Source organism: Hypomesus nipponensis, chromosome 5 (assembly GCF_054491055.1).
Source record: "Hypomesus nipponensis isolate SF chromosome 5, ASM5449105v1, whole genome shotgun sequence".
NCBI classification, from domain to species: domain Eukaryota; kingdom Metazoa; phylum Chordata; class Actinopteri; order Osmeriformes; family Osmeridae; genus Hypomesus; species Hypomesus nipponensis.
In genome coordinates, this window is record NC_140365.1 from 2,616,699 (window position 1) to 2,641,343 (window position 24,645).

Here is a 24,645-nt window from a genome sequence, read left to right on the forward strand (position 1 = left end):
CATAAGTCAAAACATTTCTACGAGACCAGCGACAGAAACTAGCTCTCACAGGATCGAGGCTTTAAAAAACAAAAAACTGCAGTTGGGCTCATGGGTCGTTTCGACCTACAATAGATGAAATCTGACCAAAATCAGGAGTTGAGCAGTGTTCATAAAGCGTGCAATGTTCATTTAAAAGGAAATTAGCAGACTGAGAAATCTTTATCAGTCCATCAGAATATGGTCACATTTAATAACTTGGCGGCCTCCATTGAAACGGGCCCAAACACCCCCCCACACTGGTAGGCACTTCCACACACAAGCACACAGACACACACCCACGCACACCTCTCATACTAGCCTATGTATTGAAGATGACTCTTTAGGGGCATTTCCAGAGACTAAATATATGTATTATACAAGTGGATATATGGAAAGTATGAATAAATGATGAGTACAGAAGGTTCACCATGAAACAGAAGCACCAGCTGCCTTCGTACAAGTGTTCACATCACAGAGGAAGACGCACATGGGTAGAACTCAGATGTAGATCGCTACCAAACCGCCTGAAGTCAAGAATAACAATCCAGTAGTGGCCTAATAGAGCAGACAAGGCCAACCAAGTGAGGAACCAGAAAAATCGATAGCGTAGCTGCAGATCATGTAGCATACAAATCAAATACCAGAGCTTTTAAGAAAGCTCTCTGAACTCCGTGTCTCTGAAGACAAAAGTCCAGCACCATGAGAGAACGATCTTCCGTCTGTGGAGGAGAGCAGAGATGGAAGATGGAGGAGAGGGAGTCAAAGACCACACAAGTCCTCCCACACCACACCACACAGCCAGCTCTCCTCGCACCCAGAGACTTCTACTATTATCACACCTGAACAGAACCAGCCCAAGGGTTCCTCACAGCGAGACAGAAAGTCTTACCTAACACGCATCACTTGGCAACCCCCCCTCCCCACGATTCTGTTTCCTGTTCCGTTTCCACCCTGAAGACGACTGTTTCTCTAAGGTTGGCTTCAAACAGACGTCTCTCTCATCATCACACAAGATGCGTCTATCTATTCATTCTTGCTACGGAGAGAGAGAGAGAGATGGATATTAGAAGTCAACTTATAGAAAGGAGCTCACAGCCGTGGTTACGGTTTTATTTTTATGTAGTCATTTTTTTTTTTTCTTCAAACCAAACATGCTGCCAACCAATCCAAGAGGAAAATGCTGCCACTGGATCTGTGCTGAGTCATTTTGACTCACAGTCCCAACTGCAGGCTGGATATGGGTTCACCTAGCAAAGGGCAACAGGAGACATGAAATACAACAGGGTTGCCATTTCCACAAACACACCCGGAAAATATGGAGTCCAACCAAGGAAAGGCCAAAGTGGATCATAAACTATGTCTGTCTGCTGTTGGCACACAGGCACACTTTTAAAATGTAGATCCCCCCCCCCCCCACTCCCGCAACAAAAGGCCAGCTCGCGTCAGGAAAAAACATCCTCTCCGCCTCTACCGGCCGAGGATGAAAACGCCAGGAGTCGGGAGTTCGCATATTGCTTTTCATCCACCTTAAATGGAGTGACACACACGCCACTCAGCTTCCCGCCTTCTGCCTGCCAGTCATCCTCTAAACCACGGCATAAAGCCTGGCTACAGCGCCGCCTGTCACCCTGTCACTCACCTTCACTCTAACAAAGGTATAACAAAAAACCTCTCTCCCCCCCCACACGAGAAAGACGTGAGAGGAGGCTCTCCCGCTGTCTCTCCCCATTCCTGCCTCATCTATCATTCTGTGTCTCTCAACAATCTCCCCGAAGTGAGAATTGCATTTTAATTAGGTCTATCCTGGGTTAGCGGTTGGGCTCATGCGGTCTCCCTGGCCCAGGTTACCGTCGCCGAGGGCTTTCGCATCCTCGTCAGAGCCCCCCCCCCCCGCCCAGTCTCCCAGCCAGGAGGCCACGTCCCCCTCGTCTGTCCCTCGTCTCCTCCCCGTCTCCCCCTTGTCACTCCCTCGTCTCCTCCTCGTCTCCCCCCCGTCTCCCCCTCGCCTCTCCCTCGTCTCTCGGCGCCGCTTTCAACCTTTACATGACGAGCACCAGAACACTTCCTCATCCCAGCCAAACCTGGCTCTCACTGCCTCCTCATCCCAGCCAAACCCGGCTCCAAAACCCCTTGATTCCTCAAAGGATGTTTTCTTTTTTTTTCCCCCTCTGATTAATGATCATATAGGCCAGGGGTTGGAGGTGTGTGTGTGTGTTTGTGTGTGTGTGTGTGTGTGTGTGTAGAGGGTGTACAACACAACAACAGACAAGCAAAGGACCATGCATAATACATCATACTACACATGTGAGGGAAGCGTTCAAACGGGAGGCTGGCTGCACCTGTTAGCGAATCGCCCGCTCTCTCTGTGAGCAGCCAGCGTTGCAAGGCGGGGCTGACATCTGAGTCCCTAACAGTACGTTCCCCCCTCCTGCCCGCCCGCCCGCCCGCCGCTGAGCCTGACAGCCCCTCCCTGCGTTACACTACAGCCTGGGTAGGAAACCGACAGGAAGCCATGTTCTTAAGAAATAGGAAACCGTCTCATGATGAAAAGACACAGTCTTTTTTGACTGCTCTTGAAATAGTAAAAAAATAAAAATAAAAAAAGAACCTTCAGATGGATTACAGGTTATTACTAGATATTAAATCGCAAGACAGATACAGAAATAATGACAATTCACTGTAACATGGTCGTGTCAAGGTGATAGACGCATTGTCGCATGATGGGTCCTGAGAGAGTTGTTTAATTTCTCTGAAAGTGGTGAAGTTGTGAGTTCTGTGGTTCAGAACTGAACTGTCAATGCATAATGTTGAATAGCAAGCGGCCTCCATGTTCTCCTTATGGCACATGAATGATGTTGATGGCCTCTGCTTTCAGCATGGGTAGAGCTTCATATGTTCTCTCCATGGAAATAAAGGCAGGTTGCACACGTGTTTACACAGTCTTTGGCTGTGAAAGTGTGCATGGCAGACTGCACAATGGACTGGAAGGCTATTACTCTCCAGCTCCTGTATGAGTTGGCTGGACAGAGAGAGAGAGAGAGAGACAGAGAGAGAGAGAGAGAGAGAGAGAGAGACAGAGAGAGAGAGAGAGAGAGAGAGAGAGAGACAGAGAGAGAGAGCGCGAGAGAGACAGAGAGAGAGAGAGACAGAGAGAGAGAGAGAGAGAGAGAGAGAGAGAGAGAGAGAGAGAGAGAGAGAGAGAGAGAGAGAGAGAGAGACAGAGAGAGAGAGAGAGAGAGAGAGAGAGAGAGAGAGAGAGAGAGAGACAGAGACAGAGAGAGAGAGCGCGAGAGAGACAGAGAGAGAGAGAGACAGAGAGAGAGACATAGGACGTGGATGGCAAACGCCCTGTGTTGTCTGCACAGATGTCACAGGGCAGATTTATTCACAGGCCAAATGCTCCATTAGTTGGGGTTTTTAATTAGCACTTGTGAGAGACGGTCATTAAGAATGACTTAGAGTTCTGACTGAGGGTCTGCTGATGAAGAAGACACTGACATCCTGCTGACACACACACACCTACTTACACACACACACGCACACACGCATAGAAACAAGCACATGCACAGACACAAGTATAAACACGCATATAAACATGCACAGACACACAAACAGGCAAACAAACAAACAAACACACACACACCCCCAAACATACTGCGCCAGCCACAACAAACACAGCAGACGTGTCAACACACCATCTGTAAACACGTCACACGTCACTGTCACCAGCCTTGCCCCTGCCCGTGCCCTCCAAACAAACAGCCCAGCACAAACACAACCTTCCTCTCGTGCCACAACTTGGCCCCCATGCCGCATGCCGCCGCCGCCCTCCGGAACACGGACCCCGGCGAGAGAGAGGAAGCTCACCGTTCTCCGGGTGCTCCATCTCCCCGATGCTGCCGTCGGGCGTGGTCCTCTCATAGTGGTCCTCCGGCAGGGTGAGGGGCCCGATGCGCGGCCCGGACGACGACTTGGAGCTGGGCGTCTCTGACTCCTCCAGGCCGCTGTCGTAGTAGCTGTGCTGGGAGGGGTCTTGGGGGTCCTGAACGGGGTTGGTGGTGGAGAAGGTCACTCGACGATGAGGGTGCTGAAAGCAGAAAGGAGTGCTGGTTAGCGGAGCTACCGGAAACAGCCCCGCGGAGACGAGAGATCAACGGACATTTTCTTTTTGTTTGTGCGTGTGGTGTGTGCGTGTGAGTGTGAATTGTGAGAACACGTCTGCCGTTTACAGCGCAAACTACGCTGGCGGTGTTTGAACTTAGAGAGAAGGAGACTCCCTGTTCACAGATCAGTTTAGCAACGGCCGCCGGCGATCGCCGACAACGGAAAGATGACTCCTCGCGGCCGGCAAACGCTCCCCCCCAGCACATCCACACCCCCCCCCCCCTCCACCCCGACGCCCCCACACAGCCTCGTAAAACCGAGGAAACTACTGATACAGCAGAAAAGGGCCCGGTCCTCTGTCAGCCTCCTGGGACAGTGGACTCCAATCAATAATATGGGCCAGAGCTCCACCTTTCTCTCTCTGACATTCACATCCATTTCAGCCAAGATTGGTACCATTACCTCAGTGATGTTAGCACTGTGCCCACCAGCTATTCAAAGAGAGCTTTTAGAGCGCGCATTAGCGCTATCAACACAGTGTCATTAATCGGATCTATCGGAGCGCGAATGGCATCTGGATGCGTGCACATCCAGCCCTGATCGTTCCTTAACCCTGTTTGCTCCCGCTGGTTTTCATCGTTCTGTCATTTCTTCGCTCGCAATCAATCAAAACCGTCAGGGTTCTGCACTGCACAGGATCAACACAATGCTCTATACCTCCCTCCCTCCCTCCCTCCCTACCTCCCTCCCTCCCTCCCTCTCTCCCTCTCTCCCTCCCTCTCTCCTTCTACCCACACGCCCCAGTGAAAATGGTCACGGCCATGTGAATAGCTCATAGATAACATTTCAGCTGGAAAATTGAGTGAGCTTTATCCATCAAGTAAAAAATTCAAACCATCTCTGATTCTCGGTACATCTAAAAGCACTTGGACTCACTTTTCCTGCTCACGCTGTCTTTGTTTCCCTCTCCATCTCACTTCCTCACTGTCCCTTTCCCTCTCCCAGCCTCTCTTTCATTCTCTCCACCTCTCTCACCTCTCTCTCTCGATGCGTCTCTCTCTCACAATCCACGTGTCTCAGAGCTAAATCTTTAATGTGTTCCCTCCCTTCATTAAACTCTTTGATCTGTAATGAGACCTACCCTTCGCATGTCTAGTGAAACATAAATGTAAAACAGGAGTGACATTGTTTTATCTACTGTAAAATGCTCTCACCAGCCTTTGTCTCGAACCCCAAGTGCAATTGCTCAATTTTCTGAGAGAGAGAACCCAGTGTCTTGCATGGACAAAGAGAATGTTCGGCAATCGTTTGATCTCTGCAGAGTCCTGGAAACACTAGAACCAGTGAAGAACATTTGAATTAAGGCCTTTTTATTTGCCCCGTTTGTTGCTATTGTGATTTTCCAAATCAGAGACAATATGTCCGGTGAATGCGGGTACACAGGAAGGCTGTTCTCCAGCAGAGCTCCAAGGAGGTGATAAAAGGACATCCGCTAGGCAGACACATTACTATTTAAATGTAAAGGGGCATTTAGCTCCTTAAATATGGATCCTTGCTTAAACTGTTCCTCCAGGCGTGGCTCCAGAGACTCAGCATTTTCCCTGAGTATAGAAGCAGGAGATGAGTAAGAGATTCTCCCCTTAAAGTTTGAACACAACTCCCCAACCAGGCCCCCTGGGCTATGGAGGGGCGGGGGGTGAGGGACAGAGAGGGGGTGGGAGGGGGAGACGGAAGGAGAGTGAAGGGAATGGAGCTCTGAGACTGGGTCAAGGCTGGGGGCCAGAGGGGGGGCGGGGATGATGATTCTGGGGTTGATAGATTCTGTAGCACTGGAGGCTGGAGATGAACTGGTAAGGGTTTAGGAGTGGGGGTTTGGGGGGGGGGGGGCAGCAAGGAGATCATTCCTGTACAGCAGCCTGAACTCCTGGCTGAGGGAATCTGATCGATGTCAGAAGTCGCAGACGTCTTCATCCGGAGAACATGTGCTGCATGGATTTTTGATGCGCACATATGGACCACCCTAGGACTGAAGGGGAGCTGGCTCAGTGTGACGACAAGGCAGGGAGCGCCAACCTCCCACTCGACATGCCAGCCCTATCTGCCTGGCAGCCCGCTCTCCTCACATCGTCTACAGAGCGTACAAGCAGGTGGAGGACGAGATAGAAGTTTGGGTGAGAGAGAGAGAGAGAGAGAGAGAGAGAGGGAGGGAGGGAGAGAGGGAGAGAGAGGGAGGGGGAGAGAGAGGGATGGAGGGAGGGAGGGAGGGAGGGAGGGAGAGGGAGGGGGAGAGAGGGAGGGGGAGAGAGGGAGGGGGAGAGAGAGAGAGGGAGGGAGAAAGGGAGGGAGGGAGGGGGAGAGAGAGAGAGGGAGAGAGAGAGGCATGGTTCTTCTCCATCCTCCAGTGGCTCATATCTCTGGCCACTCAGCTTGACTTTCTCACTTGAGGTGTGGTCCGGGCCGAGAACGACCCGTCGCCCCCCCCCGCTCTCTCTCTCTCTGGGCCGGAGGAGAGTAGAGCGAGGTGTAACTTCGGACTGGAAAGGCAGAGCGAGAGGGGTCAGAGAAAGTGATTCATTCACACCATCGCTCCCGCTTCCTGTCATATGAAATGCTGTGAACAGTGACATTCGTCATTAAATGTGGCAGCTACATCCACACCTTGTGGACCTTGCCGCAGTAATGCATGGTTTGGCTGTGACAATATTATGGCATTTCAAGGCCACTGCACCCAGTTCTAAGTGCAGTGTTCCCCCTGTAATAAAACACCACTTCCCCCCAAAAAAGGGCAGAAACATAAAAAGAGGGAGCCACTGTCGTGTGCCTGACATAATTGCGTGCTAATGCAGGGATTTCTCACTTCCTTTCCTTCGCTCTGTCGCTTTCAGTCCATCTCCTCTTTCTCCTTTTGCTGTCTTTCCTTTACGCTCCTCCCTTTATCCTCGAACCAAGCCCATGCTGACCCCCAGTACACTGAAGACCCTGTCTGTCTTTGCCCCCCACCATTCCCCCCCCCCTCCACCCTCCCTTCATCCCTCGCTCCCTCCCTCCCTCCCTCCCTCCCTCCCTCCCTCCCTCCCTCCCTCCCTCCCTCCCACCCTCCCTCCACCCTCGCTCCCCCTCGACCCCCCACCCCCGCCCTCCTGTCCTCCAGTTTTCTGGTGGCTGTGTCTCTTTGATAAGCCAAGACTCTTTGAAGACTCTCGCTCCACACTGCTTTGCCTCCAAGCCATTGCACCTACAAAAAACAACTGTATGGGGTAGAGGGAAAGGGAGAGCGACAGAGAGCGAAAGAGAGGAATGGAGAGAGCGAGAGAGATGGAGAGGGGTGTGGGAGGGTGGGGGGTGGAGAATGAGTTGAGGACGGGGGGGAGGAGACGAGGGGGGCTGGGGGCAGGGGAGCGAAGGAGGATATGGGAGTGAAACGGAAAAATAAAAACAGATCCACACGCAATTCTTTTGCCTCAGCTTCACTTTCTATGATGCTATGCTGCATCTCCTCAGAGGAGCACTTCCTCATTGTCATGTTTGTTCGCACGCCTCATTTTTCCTCTGCTCTCCACGCCTTCGGAGACGGCGGCTCGTTGATCCCCGCGTATCCGCCCCGCGTGCCCGCCTCGCGTGCCCGCCGCCAGCTTCTCCTCACGCCAGGAGCCGAGAGGGAACACCCGAGTTTACACACCGCATCGCCGCGTTGACTCCACATCAGAGCAGGAGTTGACGAGCTCAGGCTCAAAGTATCTGACGAGTTTAAGACAACAAACTGGGATGCGTGGCATGGCTTCACACAGTAACCGACAGTGTGGATGAAAGAGCCTGGAGTTTAACTGGCACAATTTCTGCCTGTATTTATATAAATATATATGTGTGTACATTTGTGGATCTCTCTAAGATGTTTTCATGGTGTTCCACTTGAGCTTGAGGAAATACCCAACAAATATGGGATCAGACATCTTATATATGATCTCAGAAGCTCTTCTGATGAATGATACAGTAGATGATATATAGATGTCTAGAACAGCACTCCTGTTCTCACCCCCCTCCCTCCCTCCCTCCCTCCCTCCCTCCCTCCCTCCCTCCCTCCCTCCCTCCCTCCCTCCCTCCCTCCCTCCCTCCCTCCCTCCCTCCCTCCCTCCCTCCCTCCCTGTCTCCCTCCCTGTCTCCCTCCCTGTCTCCCTCCCTGTCTCCCTCCCTGTCTCCCTCCCTGTCTCCCTCCCTGTCTCCCTCCCTCCCTGTCTCCCTCCCTCCCTGTCTCCCTCCCTCCCTGTCTCCCTGCCTCCCTCCCTCCCTCCCTCCCTGTCTCCCTCCCTCCCTGTCTCCCTGTCTCTCTGTCTCTCTCTCATATGCATCTTGAAACACTCTCTGTACTGTACCTCGGAGACGAAAAAAAATAAACCTCTGCTGTTTTCTTGGTCTCAATCTCTCTGCACTGCTCTATGTCCCTCCATCTTGCTTTCTATCCCTCCCGCTCTGTCTCTCTGTCACTCCCCCATCTCTTGGCAGTGTCGCTTGCCATTGGGATTTAGAGGAAATTGAATTGAATTATGAAGGAATTTCTCTGCAGCGCGATTGGCATCATTTCCCCCCTCACAATAGAACATCATTCTCATATCTCTCGGTGTGGGGGAATGAATATAGGCCGCGCACCACTCTTTCTCTCATCCTTTTAAATTGAATTTTTCATATCACAGGGCCATGGAGACATCTGCCGTTTCCTTTACGATGGGTAGAAAAACCCATTTCATGACATTGGAAAGAGCACATAACTGAGATTCAATGGGAAAAGTCTGCCTTCCAGCTTCCAGAGTATGTATACCTTGACTGTGAATGATGAAATGGATCAATGACAGTTCCCTGCAACAGGGAAAAGGTGAGGGCATTCCGATACAACACACTGTATGTGTTTGGCTACACAACCCATTTATAGAAGTCTCTTGTAATCGTTACTCAATAGAGCTGTCTCACTTCTGACCTTTTTTTTCTTTTTTTTTTTTACTCCAGTCACCTAGTTTATCCCGCTAGGAATCTGTGAGTCTATCTGTGTTCTTGGCCTGTGGAGCACAGGGGAAGTAAACAGACCCAGGCATACCTCTTGCTCTCAGGAACACATTCAGCTTAGTTCACCAGGCTGGCTTTTACAGCGCAGCATAATAGAAATAAATCTGCATAATGGACACGGCCTTGAAAGATCAACATGAGCAGCAGTAATTTGGGGTATGTCAACCACAGACACGTGAACCAATCACATAACTGAGCCCAACGTCATCATCAAGGCTGTCGATCTAGAAAGCCTGAATTTCAGGCTGGAAGGTGAGTGACAGACTGAGAGACAGGTAGAGAGTGAGAGAGAGAGAGAGAGAGAGAGGGAAAGAGAGAAAAGGATAGAGAGATAGTCCAGAGAGTGACAGGAGATGGGGGAGGAGGTGTGGCACTGTGAGGAGACGGTGAAAATGAGCAGCCAGACACCAGAGAAATTAATCCTCGATATCCACTCCCTTATTCCATCTCAAAGTTCTCTTTCTCACAGAGTTAATATCTCTGTTCCTGCAGCATCTGGCTGCGAGGCGGGCATGCCGCTCTGAAGAGAGATGGAGGAACGTAATGGGATTGGAGAGAGAGATGACAAAGCCCTTCAAGCACGCTTAAGACTTTCTAGGCCTCATCGAGTCTCGCGTTCTGTCGTCGTCCCTTTCTCTGGCGCTTCCTCTCGGTGTCTCCCAAAATAGCTCCTCGCGGACCGACTCAACGCGAACGGTTCGCCTCCGTCCAAGACGCCCTGAGTGACGAGTCACTCCAGGAGTCGGAGGATCTAGGAAACACATCTGCATCTCATTTCTAAGTAATCCTCTCTGCGCAGCTTGCCGGGCATCCTACATGTCCCCTTCATCTTATCAAATCAAGGGAACTGATGACATTAAAAAATCATGCTTAATTAGATTCGGAGCTGCCTATTTCATCTGTGCCTACGAGCGCACTGCCACTGTGAAAGCCCTGGGACCGGTTCTCCTCATTGATCTCCGCTTGACGACCGAAAGGATTCAGCAGGGCTCTAACACAGGGCAACGAGGCGGAAAAACGACACACCAAAAACCATCAGATCAAGAGATGATGCTATCTGAGCAGGCTGCTCTGTGGGTCTCCAGCCCTTCAATCACATGGTTGGGCAGCCCACAATCTAGTTGGGGAGTATCAAAAGTATATCAAAGCCTTTTTTTTTTTTTTTGTACCATCAAAGGTGGTGGGCACTGGGGAACCAGGAACAAGGAATCAGAGAGAGAGAAAAAAAGAAGAAGTCCTGATTGTCCACATTCTACCACTATTTACCCCGTAAGGATGTGGTGTATGTGGGAGGAGAGGGAGGGAGAAGGGAGGGCGGTTTGGGGATGGGTTCCTCACCGATGCATCTGCAGGTCTTTCGCTGTCTTAATGAATTAAGAGCTGATTAGGTATCACTAGTGACAAGGGTGACCAGGGGAGGGATGATCATGAAAGAAGAGGTTCTGGAAGGAAAAACACAGGCCCGCGGTGGAAAGCAACGTCGTAAGCGAGAAACAAACCGTTGCGTGAAGCCCAGTAATCACAACACATTGATCCGGCTTTTTCCAATTAAGTGAGAATGCATGTCGGGGTGAAAAGTTTGAACGAGTGTTTCACTCACGTTTCCTTTCGCCGTCTTCCTTTTGAGTGTCTAGTGTGCATTAAACCTATTTAGACAGGGGCCCTTGTAATTACTGGAGGACCAAAAAAACAAACAAACAAATAAAACGAAACATGCTGTCTCTTGATAAACTGTAATCACAAAAGGCTTTCCCTCAAAGTGATGTAATATCCCACCAGGGCTGTTAATCCCCAGTGAGTTACACAGTGATGTGAGCTCTTTTCATCCCAATGGACAAAATAATGTTTATGTGTTTTTATACAGCAAAGCACACCAACTATTACGAGTAACATTTTGGTGCTGCAGGATAATAAAAAATAAAAAACAATACAGGAGAAACTGAAATAAAAATGAGATTGATGACAGATTTGATTAAATTGCATTTCAAGTCATAATATGGGGAAACTCAAGAGCTGGGATTCTACTAAAAGTCCCCAAGCTCTCGAGCTGGCATAAATATTCCATGCCGTCCCTTCCTAGCTCATTTGAGTCATATCTGACATCTTCATGGCCCATCATGTCAAGTCTTGGTCATCAGAGAACAAGCACCATGAACCTTGTAAGTACTGTGGGCAATGCTGTCACCTCCTGTTACACAAACACGTCAGACACATAAAGAGCACAAGGGAGGAACTTGACTCTGGAACACAAGAGTGTCCTGAGGAACCCTTTGGTGTGCTGAGGTGCAGAGCGTCGAGGTGCAGAGCGTCGAGGTGCAGGGTGTAGAAGCGGGGTGTAGATCACGTAAGGGAGGGAAGCGGTGAGGACTTTAGGGCACGGCGTGGTGAATGTGATTTTGTTCTATCTGGGACAGACATTGGGATGGGATTGAACCTGTCAATGCTAAACGAGCATTCATCCAGTTCTTTGTGAGAGTTGCTTGGCAACAACCAAAGTAGAATAATTCTCTGGCGAATTAAAGTGTCAAACTAAACACATTCATGTAACCCAGAGGCTACAAGAATTTAATTTTACACAGTGGGAGACCCTATAACAGTGGAGCTTTTAAATTGTTTCTAAGGTAGGGGGGGTTAAGTGATTTCAAGAAAACTAAACTATTTCTTGCATGTTAATTAAAATCTTTTACAATCTATAAGCCTTTGCTAGCGTTGTTTGGTAGAAGCAACAATACAAAACAAGGCATAATCATTTGTTCCCTGTAATTAGCCTGGTGCAGACATTGGATTTATACATCGACGCCTTCAGGGGGGTTTCTGTCATCTGTGGTTACTGTACGAGACAGCACACATCCTGTGGAGGAAGACGACTCTGAAACATAACGCCCCATGTATGAAGCCTTACATTCTGCATTATTGATCAAATGATCTTTATCATGAGCAAGTTATTGTGAGCGGCTGACCACTGACATCTTGTTGATTAATTTTACGTCCAGGCAGGGTTTTGAAGCACCTGAAAGCAAAGCTTCTGGCGAGATATGCTAACGATTGTGTCCACGAGGTCTTAAGGAACATGGACAGGAAAAGAGAAATCTATAGAAAAGTGAGTCACAAGTGTCAATCAGAACAAACAAACATCCCTGCCCAGATTGCCAATAGCTCTATCTTACGCTCATCACAATCACAGCCACACTTTGGTTTCTCGCTGATCGCTGCAGTGTGTCTGTTCAGGGGACCCTAAGATACACTGATTGAAGATTCAGTGCTCAACCAACCCAACACAAAGAGCCTCTCAATCCCACAAACACATCATTAATACATCAAAACACATCAACGTCACTCGCACACACAGGCGCAAAACAGTACACAACACCAAGTGCAAACACACACCCCTTCATTCACACACGTACACACAATGCCCGTGCACATTGCAGACACACACACGTGCACACACACTACACACAATCACAGGCATGAACAGGAACACACTCCTACACTTCCCCCATCTTCATGGTTAATGCATCAAACAGCATTAGTTCCTGCCTGTGTTCCTGAAGCTTGTAGCAGCACAGCTATGACAGCCTGTGTTCCCTCACCAGAACCTCTCCAGCTTCCTTCACCCCTACGAAGTCTGTTTGGGTGGTTACCCAATGCGCTGCCAAAGTAACGCTCAGTTACACAATGCCATGGCTTTTGTCTGCTTGTGTGGTGCCGTGTCAGAAAGCCCCCCCCCCCCCCCCCCCCCCCCCCCCCCCCCTCTCCACACCCCCCCACTCTGTATCCGAAGGAGAGGAGGGTTATCTAGAGGAACCTCAGGAGACATGCAAATCAATCAACACCAGCATTGATCAAGCGGACCTTATCAGTTAGGAATAGGCTTCGTTTCTGAATGCTGGCTATTTATAACTAAATTAATCTCCGGGGGTTGTGGGCTACCTTCAGTGCTTGGAAATGAAATGCAACAAGCCTTCTCCACAAAACAACACATTCATACCAGCCAATGAGTTTAAATCAGCCACTCACAATTAGAGGGCTGTTTTTTTTCGCAGTTTGTTTCGCTCTCTTATCTCCCGGTCATTATTTATGAGGTGAATGAATGGGGACTGGTCTCAACACAGGCCAGGGATTGAAAAGAGCAGGTGGTCTATTGGATCCCCTCTAATAAAATGGACACTCATTAGTTTATCAACAGCATCAAATGCTTCATAATTACCGCAGGCCCTCTGCGGCCTGTTTGCCCTGTAAACACAAGCCTAAGTGGCTTCCCATTCCATTTTACAATGCTTTCATTGGGCTATTGATTTGAACTATGCGCCACATGCGCCAGGCAACAGAGAGACGTTGTCTTCAGCCTTCACTTTGAAGCATATCAACCACACAAGAACTCTAATCTTGTCTCCGCTTGTACTGTTCACAAATCCTCAACGTCGGCGAGCTGTTCTCCACATCAAATGGACGAATGAAAAGAGTTCTTCTCCGTCTCCATCTGGCTCCGTTTTCCCATGTGTATTAAAAAAGAGAACTCGATTTCTGTGAAGGTCTAAATGTGCCTTGACAATCTGAAGCCCAATTATTATGCCAACTTAATATGAGCATTGACATGCTACTATCTGGAGGCTGGAGTGGTGTTATCTTCAATTACCTGATCGTTTCCAGAGTGAGCAGGTAATCCGTGAAATAGCCTGTTAGGCACCCAGGACGGCGCTGTTGGGTTTGGTTCCCCTCTCAAACACTAAGGACATCTCATTAACCTAAACCAGCAGTTCAAGAGTTTCCTTTGGTGAGGCACTTAGAAGGTGGATTTGTGTGTTTTAGAGGTACGCTGGGAGTGAGACACGGGTGCAGGCGATGTCAGAGGCAGTGAGGGAGGGCTGGCAGCCTCAACCAAACCCGGCGGTCTCCACGTAGCTTAAGCGTGGCCAGACTCAAGCGGATGTGATCCGCTGCACAGCAAATCCTTCTAAAAGAGGATACAGCAGCTTTAAAATCACATTTACAGCATCCACTGCTGAGGAGTCACGTAAACACAGACCCCGGTGTTAGACCCTGTCCATCATGGACAGGGCTGGCAGACGCCCCACAGCTATGCGGGGAGATGTTTCCGCCGTGAGACCTCGCTCACACGCCAGTCTGTGTCGCTGAGTCGTTTCAGAAAGGTCTGCGGTGCAATTTTACTTTAACGGGAAGGTTTTCTGACAAGCTCGGAACAAATGGGAACAATTTTTCGGAACTATATTCCCTTTCAATGTCCCCATAAATGTCCTAAGTAACTGACTCTGCTATTGGATCTTTATAGGATGGATATAGAGGGTATGATATTGTTCTGGGACTGTGGACTGTGTGTGTGTGTGTGTGTGTGTGTGTGAGAGAGAGCATTAGTGTGTCTGTGTTGCGTGTGTTGAGAACGAGACGAGTGAGAGAGAGATAGAGAAAACGAAAGAGAGAAATATCAGAGGAAGAGAGAGAAAATAAAAGAGAGATAACTTTGTTACATCAAGAGTTGTCTTGTTTTATTGACAACCACTTATTATTTCATTAAACCGAGAAACCTAGTTTGAGGCTAAACCCCCCCCCACATCATTTCCCCCTAGAGGTCTCCTACTGGGGGGTATACAGGGTGGCATATTTAGAGCTGCCTTTTTCCAATCATCCTGACATCAGCTCTCCTCATAAACACGCACGGGAGACAAGCAGGCAAACAGGCACTCTAACATACTGCTGGAGTTCAAATCAAAGAGCGCCGTATTAAAGTGTCAGAAGGAAAATAAATAATCAAACAGAGGGATTCATGTACATCCCACGTCAGCCTGCGTTGCATTTACTTTGATCCACTTCATCAAATATACACAGTGTTGTTCTCGCTATTGAAATAAAAACTTTGAGCTGACTCCATTATATGGAAAATAATTTGGGAGAGCTACTCAAAACCAACTGTTTTGAATCATTTTTTGCTAATCTAAATTTGATTTACTGCCGGCATAATTCAAACATTTTAAGCGGATGAGTGCTCATACTCTGGAGGAGAGCTGTGATATTTGATGGAGATAATGACGAACCACTCGAGGAATCCTGCCAATTTTTTCCCCCATATTGGTAGAGTCAGAGAAAAACGCCTCTATTTCCCTGCTGGCATTTTAGTGGCCTTTTGATGCGAGGGTGTCTGGAGAGTCCTGAGACGAGAGCAGAAATCCAATCTAGACATTACAGATAACGATTTCCTGCATTAGATAGCCATCCCATCCCTAATGTTCCCGATCAATAAGAAAACCAAATCCAGGTGACCATCTTGAATCAATGGCCAGAAATTAAATGTATGTGCTTTAACAACGTCTTCCTGCCCATTTCCACAAACAGGTGTAGCGTTCCTCTGCTAACAGCGGCCGGAGAGAGGGAGAGAGAGAGAGAGAGCGAGAGAGAGAGAGATAGAGAGAGAGAGAGAGAGAGAGGCAGAGGGAGAGGGGGAGAGGGCTCTGGACTCTGTTCTCCAGCTAGTCTCTGGTCCTCTCCTCGTTGCGTAACACTGAGGGAATGGAACCGGGTGAGTCAGTGGCAGACGCTCGCTGGTTCCTGCTTTATTTATGAGTCCTGGTGCTTTCCTACAGTCTACCCCAGTCATGGTGATTCATGAATGGACAGGAAGGGCCGTGCCTGCATTGCCATGTGCTGTGGAGGACTGGACGGTATTAGCTTCCTCCTTCCAACTCATTACTCTCCCAATCTGACAGCCATTATTTCCCAGTTGGTCCCCGTTCACCATCAAACCGCACGATATTAGTTATTGTATAGAAGGTTACTGCAAAATCAAATCAAGTTTTATCTTCAAAGCTCTTTTTACAAGCAATGTCACAGAGAGCTTCACGTACGCTCATAGAAAGAGATCTTTGTTCAGCAAAACCCTCGCTGGAGAGGCCCATCCTGGGCTTTATTACAATGGGTTTGAGCAGTGCTATTCCCCAGGTGGTGGCTAAGAGGATGGAGGATGAAACAGTAAACCTAATGGTGCTGTGTGCTGCAGCCAGGGGAGGTGGGATGAGAGTGGGGGAACCCAAAAGCACTCTGCCTTTTCCGGAGCTTTTAACCGTGCATCATTAAGATTAATACTGAAGAAAAGAGGTGGAACCAGTCTGAAAAGGTAGAGAGCAGAGCAACATGACCCAGCACCGTCTTGCCATGACATCTTCATCTCCACAGCCCGGAGAATAATAAAGGCTACATTTCCTGTCTTTCTCCATCCACGCCTCCCCCGCTCCCCCTCCCCCTCTCCCTCACTCTCCCTGATTCGCTGTCACTCACTGTCGGCTGGGTGGAAGACCATGTCCGACACGCTTCCATTAGAGGGGAGACTGTTCAATTACCTCAGCTCTAGATGTTTAAACCCTGCCAATTACCGATACATCTCCCCTTTAAATTATGCATACACAGAGCTGCTAAGTTTGTGTGTAATGATTTTCTCCTTTTGACACCAGGCTGTGTGTTCCACAGTGTCGACTTCAAGTTGTCTGTGAGAGAGAAAAGCTTGTGGATACCTTCCCTCTTTCTGGACTTACCGACAGTATTCTCCAAGCCCCAGGACTTTGTGGGCATATTTGACACACAATCTCGGCATTAAGCACCTAGCAATCACTGCCAATGGTTTGCTTGACATCAGAATCCAGTGCGCACACATCCACTGTGTGCTCTGAGAAAGCACCCCAATCTCTTGCTCCCTTGTATCCTAGCAACTCCCTCCATTTCAGACACCACAGAGGCATCTGTGCTCCTTCCTGTTCACCCCCCCCCCCAGCCTCGTCCGCACGCCCGCGCTCCCATTACCTGACCCCTGGCCCCAGGTGATGTGTTGGGTCTACCGCGCGGCACGCCTAAACCTCTGTCCTCAACCTCCGCCCACCCGCGCCGGTCTTTCACATATCATCTGCACGAAAAACCGATCCTTTGTGAAAAGGGAATTTCAAGGCTATCCATCCATCTACTGTACTCCAACTCAGATCAACAGAGCAGCCGAGACTCTCTTTCATGTTTCCCTGTGTGTTGTAAAATAAAAATAAATAAAAATGTTAATCAGTGTTAGCAACAAAGTAAAGGTTTGCTCTCTGTATCTTGTCGAGCAGCCATAACCAACTACTATCTGGTGAGCATTAATACCAGTGAACTCAAGGAAAATTAATTGAATTATGTTCAAGTCATCAAGGTCCCCCAAAGGTAATTGTTTCAGAGTCACTGACCGTGGCCAACAGCGAGGCATGCAAGGCTTCGAGACACAAACAAGCCCTGAGCCGGAAAAATAAATGCACAAAGTCACAGAGCTGTAATCAGGCAATGCACAAATAGCTATAATCAAAATACGCCGACTGTTTGAAACACACACACAGAGCGAAAGATACGCGATCAGATACACTGATTTTTATCAAGAATCTAATGAAATAAACCAAAGCCATTATCAGATATGGGCCTTGTGCACTCATATAACCAGACTACAATTTGGCTTTGTCAAATACAAATAAACACAGAAACCTCACCGAGCTAACAGACCGAGTCGACACCCAAGACACTGACTGATAACAGCCAGGACTCCCTTCACTGCAGATGTCAGCATGCCCTGATACGTTAGTTTTAAGATATTTACACAGAGCGAATTTCAAATACTGTTGTGTTTAAACACGTTCACAGAGAACATTGATCAAAGACACAGGCTTTATGAAGAGCAATAATCAAACACCCAAGCTTATCTCCCACTCACAGAGACGTGATTAAGGACACAGGCTTATCAAACACATACAGCAACCTCATCAAATGCACAGACTCAGACTGAGCTGAAGTTAAACTTGCAGGCACTCTCAAACCAAAACACAAGTGTGTTCTGATGAGTCTACTTTACTTAATAAGCAGTGGACAACCTGGATTAATTTGATTCCTGCCTTTGACTGAACGGCTTTGACAACACTATCATTGCTGCTAGCCCAAGTAAGCAGTCATTGTTTGCGCTGTCAGTTTGGCTATGGAGAGAAACTACAGGAAAATTACTTTGCTGAGTAGAAATGTTGGGAAACTGGAAGCTATGTACATAGGACTGTGTGCTGTGGCCGAGGACCTGCCTGCTGTCAAACACTGGAACGAGGAGATGAAATAAATACATTTACACAAACTCTGATTCAGACGCTGTCAAGGGATTTGTTTGAAGTCCTCTGATAACTAAGCCTATACCTGCTCCATCGATTTCCTTGTCAACGGCTCTACTCCATTTGTTATTATTACAATCTAAACGTTGGACATATCAGATATATATAAAAAAAAAGAGAAGATCGCTAGTTTAGAAAGACAAAGCCTATCATATCTTCTGGAAGGATGAGAAACTGGGGAACGCGCGCGTTCTAAAAGTCTGCACGTGGCTCGGGGGAATATTCCATGTCAGTGGGTCAGGAGCCCTGATAAAGTCTTATCACCCTCTGGGTTCGATGCCCAGGGGCAGCATGCAGGAGATTGAGATGTTGATACACATTTAGAAAAAAAACGCTTCAACGTACCCTATGAGGTAAAACAATGCTGCAGCTGTGCCGAAAACCAGAGAAGAAGAACCAATACGGCGTCCTAGCGGAAGACGCCTCGGAGGCTTGAGGCCGCGTAGCCGTGGAGACGGAGGAGCGATGGACAGGAGGTTTCAGCTGGCCGTCTCCAGCTGTGCCGCTGAACATCAGAGCCACGGGGACCCGGACAAGGGCTGGGCCGCGCGATCCGACGCCCAGCTGTGATGCCATTGCAATGCATGGGAAAGAGCACATGCTGTTTGTCCACAGCTGTGCTACCATGACGACGTCGGAACAAACAGAGGGGAGTTCCTTTCCCCCCTCCCCCCCCCCCCCCCCAGCTGGGACTCTTTGTTAATAATTGTAGAGAATAATCGAGAAAACGCTTTAATCACTTCCAAACTGAAGCGCCCAAGCACTTAAGTTGTGTTGGGGGGCATTTTGCGTGCGTGCTGTCAGATGTTAAATAAAGGACGATGATGGCTTTGATGTTCTAATGCTGCCTGAGTCCCATACTTTCCAAAACGCGGTCCTGATGTTCGCCAGGTCCAAAACGTGTCCCAGCGAGTTCAGCTTAGCTTTGATATCAAAAGAAAAGAACAAAAAAAAAAGTGAGAAAAAAAAAACATTCAATTCTGTTTCCGCCGTGGCAACACAATACACCAAGTACAAACACAATCACCAGTGAGTAAATAGTGAGTAAATTCCTTTTAACATGTGACAGAATTTTAGATGAGGGGAGAACGTGACTTTGTAAAGAACAACTAAACCGTCAATGTGCGAAAGTGTTGTAAACTCCGCCACAGTGTCACACATCATCTCAACCAGTGTCTAAACAGGGTAATGAGGCCTCCACTTATCAACACGCACTGACAATCATCTCCATAGCTAATAATTAGCTTCATCACAGAATGACACGGGTCACCTGGAAGGACACCCCTCTTTCTGGAGAAGAATTGCAAACAATACATCTGTCTGTACTCACAATAGCTCCGAAGGGGATTGGCTGTTTTATATAATACTTGTCAAATCCCAGGTGACATTTCATACGGCTGCGAATCAGACAGAAGCCTTTCCAGGATGGACTCACGCTGCTTTTGATAATCACAGCGTTGAGAGCTGAAATCCCACAGAGCCACGGCTCAGTGTTCTCCTGACTGCTTTGTTTACCCTGACATTTATCAAGAAGGGATAGGAGAGAGATACAAATCTGAATCCGATTTCTGAACCACCGTTTAAAATCGCGGTATGATTATATTGTGGTGTGTCTAGAGCTGCTTGAGAAATCGGTGGACAAGCTGGGTTATATAGGCTGCTTTTCAGGTAACACACAAAGGCAATGTTGTTGGCTGTTTACTCTAGAGGTATGAGGTAAAACATTTGTCCTCACCGTAATTGGACAGTTGTTCCTTGCAAAATTGCTTGAGAATTGATGAGCAATATCCGCGCTTTATTTGGACTATTTGTCACAGCTCTCATTACCAGTAGTTCCTGTCTCCAGCACTACATATTGCACAGAAACAAACGTTAACACAAACACACACACATTCGACCAGATTCATCGCTACAGTATTGACCACATGTTAACGTAACAACAAAACCACTTCATTTGCTATTCCATGTTCATTAAAATGCACTCTATTTTTGTGTATTGCGTCTGTGTACAGTGTGCTGAATAGAATAACTGTGTTAGCCTCACAATTTGTCGTGCAGAAAATGGACAGTGTCCCGTGCATTGTTTGCCTTCATGAACAAGACGATGGGTATTGTGACACCGTACGGCTCAACTCTTGCATGCAATTACTGTGTTGCTACTATTGAAAATTGAGTTTTGCCAGCCTTGTGCTATTATATAATAAATAGTTGGTGTTTAGCATAATGGGCTTCTGTATTAGCTGAGGTCTGGAGAGCCTAGGAGGACTGGGACAGGCTGAGCTGATCTTCCTTTCCTTATCAGGGTTGAGGGAGAAATAAAAGACGGAACAACAGCAAAGGAAGCCAAGCAGGTAATTGTCTTTTTTACCTGGCTTACCACTGCAACACCCAAAAGTGGAGACAGTCTGTTAAGAGCTGCAGGGTAATCTTTCCACCTCAACAATAATCAGAGATGATCTGTCTCCTCTCTCCTCAACCGCACACACACACACACACACATGCCTACACACAGAATCACGCACACGCACACAACCCCCCCCCCACACACACGCAAACACATACACACAAACAATCCCTGTATCCCTGTTCAATCCAACTGTGACCATACTATGGAGAGAATGATAGAATTTGTGAAACCTGCTAAGCCAAACAATAGAAAGGTGTATGGGTGGCTGTGATACTGAGCTGAGCAAGCAGGAATCAGGAGTTCGTCCTATGCTGAAATCAGTGTCTCCTAAATATCATCATGAACAGAGACCTCGTATCCCGGGGAAACGGCTCCTGTGCTTCGACAGCAAGGCGTGGAACAGAGAATGAGAGCAGGAGAGGAGGGAGGATTCAGTGTGGGTGGGGTGATGGTGGGGGTGGGGGGTGATGGAAGGGGGGGGGCTGGTGGATGTAGGACAGAGGAAAAGTAGGGAGGCAGAAAGAGAGCCTGGGAGGTGTGAGAATGAGGGAGACGGGGGCCGAGGTTGGTGGAGAAGGGAGAGGGGGGGGGGGGGGGGGGGGGGGGGGGGGGGAGTGTGAGGGGGAGACAGAGGAGTGTGAGAAGGATGAAGCTGGCAGTTGGGGGGAGAGGAGATGGTTCATTTGTCATTGTCAGAATGGTTTGCTTCTCCTTCATAACCGCGAGGACAGGCTCTGACCCCCTCCTCCCTCCCCCTCCCCCTCCTCACGTGTTCAGCCAACCACAAGCCCATCACCACCATGCACCCCCCCCCCCTGCACCCCCCTCCCCACTAACTGTCTGCCCACTCCCTTCAGAACTGAGATGAGAATGAACCCAGAACTACTGTAAACCATGCGCACACACACACACACACACACAAAAATCCACACGCCTACACACAAACACTCTCACACGCACGATTTTATTTGCCTGCATGGATACACAGTTTGGAATCTGTGGAGGACACACATCTGCAGTCTAGTTCCATGAAGACAACCCTCCTGAACCAGACGCCTTAGTATTCACAAACTGTAATTATAACATTGCACTGCTTCGTGTGTGCGATCAGAAAATACAGTAATACAGTATAATAATCTACAAAGCCCACTTTTCAAGGTGATGAAAAGTTGACAGGTGCTGTGTGAAGGGGTGTGTTAGAAACACAGCAGAGTTTGAGTGTTCCAGATCAACTCCTGGCCCTTTCCCTGCCCTCCTCATTGCCTCTCTCCCTACCCCCCTCCATTCCTGCCTCCACCCCCCCTGCCCCTGCCCCTATCACAGCCCTCGCTGTCTCCCTTCCCTTCCTCTCTCCCTCCCCCCTATCCCCTGCTCCTTCCTTATCATTCTCTCTCCACCCCCTCCCAGCCATCCTCCCTGGCCCATCTTCACCCCCCTCGCTACCTCCTCCCTGACCCCCTCTCCCAACCCAGCCCTTCCCCTGTCCAGCAGCATGGTGTACGCTGATGTGGCACTCTTGGATGCATCGCAGGCAGAATTGGACAAACTCGTTTATTGGCTGTGTGTCTAGGGAAGCTCTCGTCTTTGTAACGAATGGCGTGGCGCTGCTTCCTCGGTGAAAAGCTCTCAGTCCAAACAGAATAAAATAACTGTGTTTGGCTGAGGAAGCGAGGCCTAGTGGCAAGCAGACTTATGACCTGAAGACTGCAGGTTCAATCCCCAGCTGGGGACTGTGCAGCCGTGGAAGTGTGTAATTAAGATGAAAGCTGGAAGCATTCGACTGTGTAATAGAGATATCTTAGCTGCTGAGATTTTACTTGAGCAATTAAACAGCTCCATCATCATCATCATCATCATCATTACCACCACCAACGCCTTCATCATCAGCAACAACATCTGTATTGTAATTGTTAGTATCACTATCGCCACCATAATCATCTTCATCACCATCATCTTTGTCATTGTCATTGTCACCACCATAATCTTGGTCATTATGACCCATCACCATCATCATCAAGGGCCTTATATTTGTCTGCAGCCATTCTTCAGAGAACACTAAATGCTCTAACTGAGCTGGTCCATCTCTCTGCTAGTCCGAGAGCTATAGTCCCACTATCGTCCTCTTCCAGAGCTAGTCCCACTATCGTCCCCTTCCAGAGCTAGTCCCACTATCGTCCTCTTCCAGAGCTAGTCCCACTATCGTCCTCTTCCGGAGCTAGTCCCACTATCGTCCTCTTCCAGAGCTAGTCCCACTATCGCCCCCTTTCCAGAGCTAGTCCCACTATCTCCCTCTTCCAGAGCTAGTCTCACTGTCTCCCTGTCCTAGAGCTAGTCTCTCCATTCCAGTCCTGCTATGACAGAGTAGGTGAAATTTCCCCACCAACCGAGACAAATCACCCATCAAACAAGGGCTCTATTCTTTTCTCTCCAGACTCCCATCTCCTCACATACTATTTAGTCCATTTCCACCCCTTGTTTTGAAGCACTTTAATTGGATTTCATCATCCAGACAAGTGCTTTCAGACAGATAATTATCACTGATGTTCAGTCCATCTCCCTCGTCTCCGTTTCTCCCTCTCTCGGCCCTCCGTCTCTCACCCTCCATTCTCTCCCGTGTGTTTCTTAAACACCCCTACAGTCACAGATAACAGCGTAAAAACACCGTGAAAATAATAATCTCTCCAAGGGCCCCGGTCCGCTGACCCACGAATCTCATCTGAGGAGCATCAGGAGCACCGCTCTCGAAAGAGAAACTGTCGTTTTGCCTCATTGGCTCGAGTCAATATGGTGAGAAAGTTCCATTTGGTGAAGGTGAGGTGTATTAATAACGTAGAGATGATGTGCATGAAGCACAATTTAGATTGGTGTCATCAAAAAATAACAACATAGCATCGATTGATAAAGTTGTCTTCGATTACAAGGATCTAACGATCTTCAGAGTGTAGCTAAATGTTATGACCGGAGGCATAAAGTAGAAGCCTGGTGAATTTCTTATGAGGCGATAACTACGTAAGATGATGAGTCCATGGACTCATCTGGAGTGCACTCCAGTCAAAAGAAAAATGAAGCATTATCAAAAAATCGAGGAAATAAGTAGCCTACTCACGTCTACCATGGACTCGTCTATCATGAAGGTTACTTTACCTCAAACCTACTCGTAGAACCACATGAATAGGCTCTTGAGCAATCAAAACGAATTTCTTGCCTGAGAAATGAGAGATGAGAAACAGTCCCTACTGACTGGCTGGATTTCTGACACGCCGCTTTTAGATACGTTCTCGATATGATACGGCACTAAAATAACACCTTTTAAAGCGACTTTGGAGCGCTTTGGACCCGTTTTTACGGCTATTGTGAGTTGCATGGATAAGATGATCAAGTAAAAAATAACTTTCAATTGCACCTATTAGGCCGCTATTTTGTGCGAATTGAATCCGAACACAAAAAAGATTCTGTGGCCTGTTAACAAATTATGATAGAACTGTGATGATATAAATGATGAATCAATCCTGTAGTAGAGCCTCCCGTTTAAGTTTTTTTATCTCAAATCTTCATGATTAAATCATGGATATCTCGTGTAGACCACATGCGTTACAAACGATGGTGCTGTTAATTTCAGTTGGCGTGACTCAACCCTGCGTATAGCAAAAAGCTACTTGGTGCTTTGGACATTACTTTGGCGAACACATTACTGTCTCCTACTGGCTTGTTAACTGCTAAATATCAGCAGTGGTTTGAAGCTGCAGTGTTTTGAAAACCGACCTGGACTTCAAGGTTAACCGAAGAGACCGAAGAGAGATATCTTCAAAGGATCTCTGGATTACTCATATCTCACTTCCAAGAACACCTCTCAGGTATAAATCAACGATGTGTGTGTGTGTGTGT

General features: G+C 48.2%; 1 protein-coding gene across 1 annotated transcript in view; it reads right to left on the minus strand.

The window, feature by feature from the left end:
* Positions 1–24,645, minus strand: part of pcdh1a (protocadherin 1a) — a 55,809-nt gene that overhangs the window by 14,213 nt on the left and 16,951 nt on the right. Inside the window, exon 4 of the mRNA XM_084698541.1 lies at positions 3,889–4,108. Within this exon, the coding sequence (XP_084554667.1) occupies positions 3,889–4,108 (220 nt within the window). The remainder of the gene's footprint in view (positions 1–3,888; positions 4,109–24,645) is intronic.